General features: G+C 41.3%; 1 protein-coding gene across 13 annotated transcripts in view; it reads left to right on the forward strand.

Moving 5' to 3' along the window:
• LOC104964013 (ephrin type-B receptor 3-like) overlaps positions 1–10,011 on the forward strand; it is a 68,905-nt gene extending 58,894 nt beyond the window's left edge. For 6 of the 13 annotated variants that reach the window (XM_010792712.1, XM_010792716.1, XM_010792715.1 and 3 more), the window contains exons 14-16: positions 429–628; positions 3,533–3,691; positions 5,794–10,011. In XM_010792712.1, the coding sequence (XP_010791014.1) occupies positions 429–628; positions 3,533–3,691; positions 5,794–5,902 (468 nt within the window). In that variant the 3' untranslated portion in view covers positions 5,903–10,011. The remainder of the gene's footprint in view (positions 1–428; positions 629–3,532; positions 3,692–5,793) is intronic. The other 7 variants (XM_010792713.1, XM_010792717.1, XM_010792720.1 and 4 more) reach the window with 2 other exon arrangements.
• The last annotated feature ends 625 nt before the right edge of the window (positions 10,012–10,636 follow it).

A 10,636-nucleotide genomic window follows, 5' to 3' on the forward strand; every position in this document is an offset into this window, starting at 1 on the left:
GTGTGCCTTGGCGAGAAAACGTAATATCTTCTACATATAAAGACGGAGAAAGTAAAGAACAAAGTCGGAAAATATCAGTACAGTATCATAGTACTTTAACATAATTGTTTGTGTTACTTTCGTTGCAGTTGTATGTCTTAAATGTAATGTAAATGTTGCCTTTGTGTGTGGTTCGGGGCCATCTTCGTGCGAAATTCACAATTCCATATTCGTGTGTCCATCGGGTGTCAATTTCGGGACAGTGTGACAGGGGCTTTAAGGATTGTTCCTGTTTATCTCTGACTCTCCCATTATTTCCCTCATTTATCCTCTTCTGTCCACCCTTACTTGCTATATTTATCGACTCATCTCTCTTCTTGTGTTCCATCCTCTCTCTACACCACACTTGGAGATTAGAACTGATTGTGGTATTTGTCGTTCTTTCTCAGGTGATAAATGCCGTGGAGCAGGACTATCGACTGCCCCCACCCATGGACTGCCCCACAGCACTGCACCAGCTCATGTTGGACTGCTGGGTGAAAGAGAGGAACCTGCGACCCAAATTCACCCAGATTGTAGCCACGCTGGATAAACTTATCCGCAATGCTGCCAGCCTCAAAGTGGTCACCAACAGCGCACAATCCACTGGGTAAGGTCCTTAAAAATCAAGTTGGTCACTTAAAGTTCAAAATCAGTATGTAAGCCAAGTAAATTAAAGCTTTAAGTCAAAGGTCGTATGTTGTGTAGCTCCATGAAGCTGGTGATTATTGAAATAGACTTAACCGTGAAGATTTTTTCTCTGGAGGTCCATTTTGAGTTGTATTAGGTTGGATTGGTGATGTTCATAATGGGCAATAATGTCTCATTATGATCATTGCATAATGGATATTAGTTCTGATTGCTTTTCTAAAAATCTTCTATGGTTTTCTTATGTCATATGTTAAACAGACCTGCTGGACTGCGTAATAGGTCATTCGTTTATTTAATTAAGTCACTTGACTTTTAAGCCGTGAGAGTCCAGGCCAAGCTATTTTATCTGCACTTGAGCCAGAGAAACCACTAAAAGGATTTCCGCTGTGCAAATATTACTTTACCAAGCTGATACTGTGTCGGCGAGTCTGTCTGACTCAGCTTTTACAATCTCTTAACTTCTATAAAGGGAAGATTTCTTTGCAAACAACTCTGTAGTTCTCACAAATGCAGCCAGGGCCCTTATGCAAATCCAAATTACCATGGCTCAATGCAGCCCTTAGAGCGACTCCTCTACCAACTGGGAACTAAATGAATGATGTCACATCCACATTTAGCTGCACTACCTTCCTCTGCAACCTGTTCTTGGAAAGAATTTGAACGATAGAAGGTGGCGGAGTCGAAGCGATAAGAAGGGGGATGACCTACCTTTCTGTCCCTGCATCAGGGTCTTTCTGTCTTGAGGGAGGGCCGCAGACAATCCTGGTTTAGACTCATGGGGGAAACCAGGGTCTCGGTTGGCCACTGGAGCGACGTTCTTAGAAGATTAAGCTTGCGGTTAATTAGCTCGATTAAGGAGATGTAAAAAAGAGATGGGAGCCTCTTTTAATTAGCCACTAACGAGATTTTAAACGGGCCAGCGGAGAGGTGGCCTCCTGCCGACAAACCTAACAAGGGAGGAGTGAGAGGTGATAGCGCCGTCCTGGTCGCCATTGAAGGGTGGCTGGAGGTTAACTAACACTGTCTGGGATAAAAGTCATCTGTTTTGTTGTGTAATATGTATTTGACATGACTGAATATGGCAGGTGTGGAATAAGCCACTGGGATTTTGTGATGTAAGGCTTCCAGCACCAGTTTCATGTCCTTCCTGTTTATTTGTCTGGAATGTAGTAGTTGTCGTAAATGCAGACATCTCTAAACTTCCTAAAGATACAAAACAGTCTAAAAAAGCGAACCCTTCGGAGGAACCTTGACAGTCCCAAACATTGACCTTGCGTTTGGGTTGTTACTGTCTCACTAACTAGCATACACTATTACAAAGTGTTCCTGCTGTGCTTCTGCTTGTGGCTCACATGTGGCCAGCTATGGTTTGGATGCTTTTGAAGCCAGCTTTAGAGACTGAGGACCAACAATACTCCATTAAGAGAAGCCAGAGCCTTGCCTTAACGATGGCCCGAGGCCTTGGGCTCTGCAGCAAAGGCCTTATTAAAAATCACTCCATCTACACCACTCAATGGAGCCTCTGTATCACTGTTATTAACTCCCCCTCCATGCCTTTTTTCTTTTCTCCCTCTTTCACTCTCCATTCCTCTTTTAATTGTTAATGAATCTAATGCCATCAAAAAGGATGACAGGGATCAACAGAGCAGAGAGGAGGGGAGACAGTGGTGCTCTTTCTCTTTGCCTTCTCTTCATCTGTTTCTCCTCCTTCAGCTCCCCGCACCTCCCTGTTTCCCCCTCCACCTCGACCTCTTCTCTTGTTCATTCGCTCCACTTCTCTCCAAGTTGTAGCGCAGTTTTATTAAAACTCCCAAGGTGGCCTCTCTATCTACAGCATTGATCAGCTAGGGGGTTTGGTTTTTTCTTCTAAAGGCTCTTTTGGTCTATCAACAGGTGTTCACGAACATGCAAAACACAATCAAAAACTATTTTGATGAATCCATAAAAAAATTAAAAAGATTGAACGGCTATAGACTTCGATATACAGATAGACGCAGAGTTAAACGCATTCTACAATAACCAGTATTGAGAGTGTCTCCAGGTACATGAGTCATGCCATTCAACATCTTTGTTTACATTCCTCACATATATTTCTCCTTCGTCATGAAGTATTTTTGTCATTTGTGTGGCATGGATCCTATTTGTCTGGAAGACCTTAGATGACGTTCTGCGTATATATTCAAAAACACCCTGAGACAATGAACTACAAAGCATAAAGCATATAACCTGCTTGTTATGCACATGTTCATAAGGGGACATTACATCTGTTTTAAGTTGACCAGGAGAAAACAAATATTCCCACATCAAATTCAAACCACATTTGTGTGTGTTGTTTGAGACAGTTGAAACAAGAAGAACAGGAATCAACAAACAGGAAGAGAGCTATCCATTTATGTCAAGGGTTTCCAATGGGAATGACACATTCCACATTCTTACATCACTGATGCTGCCACGTAAATGCAAAAATACTCACTTGGGCGTATGTAACCTGTAATCAAAGCATATTATTATAGTTTCTAAAGATACATTTGATCTGTTTCGTTGTACATTTCAGTTCCTTGTTTAGTCATCATTGAATTTGAAATCTTCTCTATGAACACGCACCACCTTGCCTCACCAGCATCCGCCACCCAAGCCTCCAGCCAGTTTCTCCACAGTCATAAAAGTGACCCCCCTACCCACCCCCATGCACACAACTCCTGACATGTGAAGGAGAGGAGAGGAGAGAAAAGAGGAGGAGAGGTGGAGAAATGGAGAGGTGGCGCTCGGCGGGGTGAGGTTGGCCGGTATTGGCAGTAGAGTGACGACCTTAACCCTCTCTCTCTGTTTCTCTTTCTCCCTCCTCCCCCCCTCCCTTCCTAAGTAGGGTATCCCAGCCCTTGCTTGACCGCTGTGTGCCAGACTATACCACTTTCACCACTGTGGGGGACTGGCTGGACGCCATCAAGATGAACCGCTACCGTGACAACTTCGTCAACGCCGGATTTGCTTCTTTTGACCTGGTGGCCCAGATGACGGCAGAGTGAGTGGAGAGAGTAGATTCCGCTAGGCCTAAAGTGATTGACTGAGGCTGAGTTTGAGAGTCAAATTAGTCATAGAGAATGACCTTGAGAGAATAAATATAGTCTTAAGGATAAATCAAACACAAGATGCAGAAGGGGGCTCTGATTAGGCTTTAACACAACATGATAAACAGATATAAAGAATAAAACATAAAGCGTAACTTATTCTGGTAAATGTAGCAGAAATATATTTACCATGCCTTGCATTGTTATTAGTTTCAGCAGTTATGTCCACAAAATGTAAAAAACACGGTTGTTAAACAGCTCCAAAAGAAAATGTAGAATATCCTGGATACCAAATTAGGGATAGACAAAATGGAAAAACAGAAGATTATCCATGCTTTTGCTGTGATTTGGTATGTAATTGACCAATCATGATAGTTCGCCGTAGAGTATTTTGTAATCAGGATGGAACTAATAACAATCACCTGCTTTGAAAGCCAGGAAACCAGATACACAATCAACAAATACACAATTTAACAGCGCAGTACATTTTCTTAGAAAACACTCGTCCCTGCTTCCTTAACTACAATGTCCAGTTGACCTTGACGATTCTCGTGTTTACAAACAGGAAATTATGTAATGTAAGTCATGGAAATTGGAAGCCGCTGATGATCAAATAAATGAATTAGGATTATAATGATAAATAAATTACCCTCATTAGTTGCATAATAAGCAATGGAGGTGGGGGTAATTTGTTTCAATTTGGCTAGGCTGACAGGTGTGGCGTACTGTGGCTCTTCGTTTCCTTTAATGGCCAGTAATTCCTCTAATGGTGCCCATTTATTATCATTTCATCCTCCGTTGCTGCACTGATGGGGGTGGCGAAATATATTTGAAAAAAAACAAAAAAACACCATTTATTGGTGTGAAATTGCAGTGATGCACCCTTATTTGGCTTTGCAGAGAATGGATGTAAAGTGTGGATCTGTGTGTGTGTGCACAAGTACATGTGCATGGGTGTGAGTTTAGGTGCACACTTATGTACTAAAATGGATGGGGCCGCAAAGTCATTGAGACAAGCAGAGTCTTTGGTGTCTGGGTATAATATTAGATTATCAGGAGTGTGTGTGTGTGTGTGTGTGTGTGTGTGTGTGTGTGTGTGTGTGTGTGTGTGTGTGTGTGTGTGTGTGTGTGTGTGTGTGTGTGTGTGTGACTAAACGGAGAGGACGCAGAACCCCAGCAGTGAGCTAATCTCTGCCCCAGACGCTGTCCGCTCTCTCCTTAGCTATCAACTAGGGAAATCAAACAAGAGAGCGGAAAAGAGAGGTTCTTGTGATATAATTGTGGAGCGTTAAACCAACATGGCCGTGCTGATTAGATTATGCCGTCTGACTAATGACAGCCAAAGCAGGTGCACTCTCCCAGGCTTTTTTTAAGGGTGAAGTAATGTCAACTGTATGTCAATGTCTTCATATTTTCCCACTACACTGTCAACCACAGGTTAAGGCCCTCTAGCTGATGTGAGCACTCAGCTACAAAAAATATTTACAATCTTCCAGTCTTATTTGCTGTAGTTTTTCTTGGATATTTTTAAGCTGTGAGGAATACTGTGCAACAGTGACAAAGTTAAAGCTGATTTACTGGAACACAGAACCACTCTAAGTATGAATGACAGTCTCCTTACAGAGTAATCTGTCTTGTATCTTACAAAAAAATAAACCGCTTCCCTGTTTCTGTAGCTAAGTGGCAGGTTGGTGTGGACTCTGTGAAGTCTGCCATCTGCCGAACAGTAGCTAAGTTTGCTCTTTAATCATTAACTATAACATTATGGCCCTTTGACTCCCATACTCTTGCCCATCTGCTGGGAAACAGAAGTATGTTGGATTAAGACAAGCATTAACTATAGCTGGGTGAGTGTTCCCATTTTGTTGACATAACCTCTGGTAGCCATTTAATGGGTTATTGCCACGATGCTGTGGTCTCTGTTTCCACATTGTAGAGTGTTTGTTTACTTGTGGGTGAGAAGTAAAATTTGCACTTCAACTTCCTTCATGCGATGTTTACTCTAAGTCTTTTTTATGACTGAGCCACCTGTTCTTATTTTTTTCTCTCTCAACAGGGACTTGCTTCGGATAGGAGTAACGCTTGCCGGCCATCAGAAGAAGATTCTCGGTAGCATTCAGGACATGAGACTACAGATGAACCAAACACTTCCTGTCCAGGTGTGAGCGACAGGACAGATAAACCCATGCAGTCGAAGGACAGCCAGACAGGAAAAAGGGGGAGGAACTGTGCCAGAGAGAGCCATTGGAAAACCCTAGCTGCCTGACCCATCTCTGCCAATTAGACGCTATAAAACTGGCTTGCAGTGCCTCTGACAATTTTTTTCTTTATTTCACTACCACTTCCTGTTCCTGATTTTGTGTTATTCGTCATTGTTGCTTTTCCATCCAATGAGAATTTGTGTGTTTTTGAAAGAGGAAGAAGAGTAAACCCCCTTATACCCCATGCGTGCCTCACTAGCTCCGGTGTGGGTTGACGTTTGCATGCATGTGTGTTTTAGTGAGGTTGGCCTTAGCCCTGTAACTGAAATGTCACACTCCCCATGACCTCTCAACCCAGCTTGAAGATGAACTTTATAACCAGTACAGAATGAACACCCTGGTGTAAAAAAAGTGAACAAATGCTCACTCCCAAAAGAAGGAAAACAAAAACCGAGATGTTTTGGACCCACAGGACATACAGGACCATTCTTTCCCTGATAGCAGTGGTTTTACTGTGCACGCGTGTCATTCTCCATCTTCATATTGAAGGTGTATTATACACTTGCTGGATAAGGGTGAGGTGGTGGAAGAAAATGTATGATGGGCTGAGGTCAAAGGTCAAGAGGATGACAGAGGTTGAAAAGGTCAAAGGAGGCCAGCCACATTTTTGGACACTTTTGCTGAATCCTCCATAGGTCAAAAGATGAACTCTTCACCCTGACCTGAAGTGACTCAGGATAGCTCCACAGCTTGGGATCACCTGCTCATCATCTGTTCTTTTACACATACAAGTGGTTTATTTTTATTCGTCCACACACTTTTTTTCTTCTTTTTTTTTGGCTTTCTTACACATTTGTGGGAGATTTGTGGTTTCAAAATGGCCGGTCAAACCTAAGTACCCCAACTGAACGCTGTATGTGATTAAGGGGAGACGAGGACTGTGGCAACACTATAGAAAGACCACTTGGCCTTTTGTGTGCGTTTTTGTATGTGTGCGTGCGTGCACATATGTGCGTGTATGTGTGATTAAGTGTGCTTGGATGTGTGGGTGTGTCAAGTTGCACTCAAGTATACTGTACAATACAGCTTCCGCTATTTGCCACCGTGGAGAATTAACGCATGAACTGAACTGTGACATGGAGCAAATATATCTGAAACAACTACGCTATATTCTGTGGACAACTGTTAAACATTCTTTTTAATTGAATCCAAAAAATGAACTCACAACACATATATATATATACATCTATATATATGTACAATGCAGAGACTGAGAGAAACCATGATGGACACCATCTGGATTTAGAAATAATCAAAATTCTTATTTTAATATCTTGACATCCTGCCCTATGTATTTATTTGTACCTCGCCTACCAATCCCCGCCCCCCACCAACCCCCAGATGGACTGAATTTGGGACAGTGGACTTGGAACAATCAGAAGGAAAAGAGACTCAAAGAGGATTCGCCTAATGAATTGCTGATTATTAAACAAAAGAAATTGCATATAAATTGGATATTGTATTTTTGTTGTTGTTCTAAACAGCCTGTAAATGTTTTGTAACAAAAATACTATAAATAACAAAAGAAAAATGGTGTTTTGACAAAATGAAAGTGTTGTGATGTTTGATTTAGAGTGAAATTAACAGAACGAAAAGTAAAAAAAGAGAAAGTCAGGAGAGAGAGAGAGAGCTATAACACCCGTGGTTAGACATGTTGCCCTTTTGTTATTCATCCATTGTTGTGTGAGTGTTAGTGTAGGTGCATTCAAGTGTGTGTGCCACCTGACCTGGATGTGATGCTTCCGCAATCCATTCTCATTCTCAATATACAGAGCATCTGTGAACCACTGAGCTGTTACTAATCGTCTTCTAGTCACATTAATCTAAACTAAAATACTCCTGCAAAACACTCAAATGTTTACCTAGGTTTTTAATTTGTCTTATCTACCATCACCTCCAACAAAAGGATCCTCCTAAACTCTTTATACTGAAGAGTAGTATGTACAACTCTTAAGGTATCATTAGGGAGAATGTTCAGAGATGATGCAACCAATCATTTCAATCACCCCAGAGGCAGAGCTCCATCAGTAGACCTGAAGTTTGCCTTCCTGCAACAGGATCCTCATCAGAGAATCCAGAGCTGTCAAGAGAAACCTATTGGTCTTTGTCTGTCAGCTCGATTAATGCAGCAGCCAATCTGGCATTGTGAGTATACGAGCATCCAGTGAGCGCAGACATACAGGGTTCTGACCTATCATTATCTCTCTTCATTTCCTGTCTGGCCTGCAATCATCCTGTCTCAGCTCAGGCTGCTGCGTGATTAGTACAGTGCAGGATCAACAGCCCTGGCATGACAGAAAAAAATCTGCAGACCCCCTCATCCTAAATGATAGCAGCTGCATCACGGAGAATGTACTATTTGTACTTCTCACTGAGGGGTGTTTGATAGTAGTGGATTGTGGGATGGGGCTGCACCGCTGCTGTGATCTTCCAGACAGAGTCCATATTGTTCGGGTTGGAGCTGATCAATGCAATATGTGAATAATATTAGTGAGCTGTCTAATAATAGCATGATGTTAGCGGCTAAGCATTGTCTTCCCATTTTACTTTAGTCCGCCTCTCAAAAGCCATGGAGGATATTATGCAAAAACACATGTTCCCTGTTTTATATTATTTCTTCTTATTCTACATACAAACGTTTTTAATTATTCTAGTACCGTATAAACCTGTAACAGTTGTAGCACACAATCAAGTAGTAATTTGACTGTTGTGTTCTCAAACTACAGGAATTAAGTCTCATATCCCTTCATTGTTTTCACCGGTGGAAGTGCAGTTTTCTGATGGCTGAGAATCAGAAGCGCTTGTATTGCCAGCGTTATCTATTATTTTGATGAGAATGTGCTCAAAATACTTGTTAGTTAAGCCAACATTTGTCTTCATATAATTCTGCAGATTTATTTTGTTTCTCCCCAAAGCTAAAACATCATTTTGATTGGAAACGAGTGACAGTCTACTTTTGGAAATGAGAGAAGAGCAGAATTAATGCAATCAGAAGCTCACTTTCACCCAAAGTCTCCCAGGAATATTCAATTGTACTCCCTTCTGCACTGAGCTCAATTATTCAATCAGCTAAGCCCCACTGTTGTAGAGTCGCTTGTGGCACCAAAAAGACACTGATGAGCATACAAATAGAGGAGGGGGGCAAATGGGGGCTAAACACAATCAGATGGCAGACATGCCCACTCGTGAAAAATGGCTGCGCTTTGGAGCTTGAACCATTGATGAGGTGCACATGGTGCGCTGTGGTCTGGAGTTGTGTTCACCAAATTCAACTGGCCGTGAGTGATGAGCTCAACTGGCACTGTAGCGCATCTTAAAATGATTAAACTGCCACCACATCAACTGAAAACAATTAATCATTAAGTGGATCTTTCACACATTCATGGCAGTGTTTCATACTTAACATTCACAGATAGGAAAGAAACCCCTCTTACAGATGCTTGCTGAAATTAAGATCGACTGTTATGTTTGTTCGTGTGTAAAAAAAAGGTTTCTATTTTATACAGAAACACTTTGATCAGCAGAGGTTAGGCTTTTTCAGATGTGGTATCTCTTTGTGTGCCAATAAGATTCAAACTTTCCCAACATTCCTTCCACCTTTCCTTTCCTATTTTACATCCTTCACAGATCATCAAACACACCCACCCTTCCCGTAAACCATACACTAACAACTCTAATTTTCTTTTCTTCAGTTGTCTGTTTTGAATAAATATATACAGTACTGTCTTTTCTTCTGTCCTCTAACAAGCTAACTCCACATCTGTATTTTGTTTACTTTTGAAAGCTCCTCTTGTTACAAGGAAGTGAGATGTTTCCGAGAGTAAATGTATAGTGAGCTGCAAAGGGGGACAGAGTAAAGTGCTGAGAAATGCAATTGTTAATTCCTCTTTGAAAAGCATTAAGATGTATTTAATGGTGCAGGCATACACAAACAATTACTAAAAATGATGGTGCATTCTTGTAGAAATATTTTTAAAAGACCCTTTTGCAATTAAATTATTTAAGAAATGTGACCCGATCTCCTGAGTTTTTGTTTTTTTTGTTTTTAAAAAGATAACTCACCCATGTGGACTTAATTATTCTTCCATAAGGTACCATGCCAGGTCATAATCACACTCATGTTCTCCAGTTGAGGAATCACCCAAGACAAACACATAACATGTCATTGCTTATCATTTATGGCCGTCTCTTGCTCCTATAACAATTTCCAGGACATAATGCTATTTTTCAGCATTTATCAGTAAAATGTCTTGTTGATAAAGTGGTACCAGAAACTCCATTCAGATAACCACCTGCTTCAGATAAATATTTTAAAGTTGGCAAATGTCTTATTCTTGCTCAGTGTACAAGTCTCTGATTTGATTTTGAGGCAGGTTAAGCCTGCATTTCCCCCCTTGCCTTGAAAAGGCTTTAGGACATTTAGAGTAACACTGTTTGTTTATAATGCTGTCTTTCATCTTTATAGCTACAGGCACATGATGAATGGATATTGATCCGTGGGAAAAGTTACCCAGAGTTCATCTATTTCTAATGCTCTTTCAGCCGCTAAGGTGCTCACTATTATTGAAGCTCCTACTACAAGGTAAAGACCACTTTTGTAAAGTAGTGTGCCAAATTTAGCTCAGAAAAGCCCTAGTT

Source organism: Notothenia coriiceps, unplaced genomic scaffold, assembly GCF_000735185.1.
Source record: "Notothenia coriiceps isolate Sejong01 unplaced genomic scaffold, NC01 NC01_scaffold00036547, whole genome shotgun sequence".
Classification (NCBI taxonomy): Eukaryota; Metazoa; Chordata; class Actinopteri; order Perciformes; family Nototheniidae; genus Notothenia; species Notothenia coriiceps.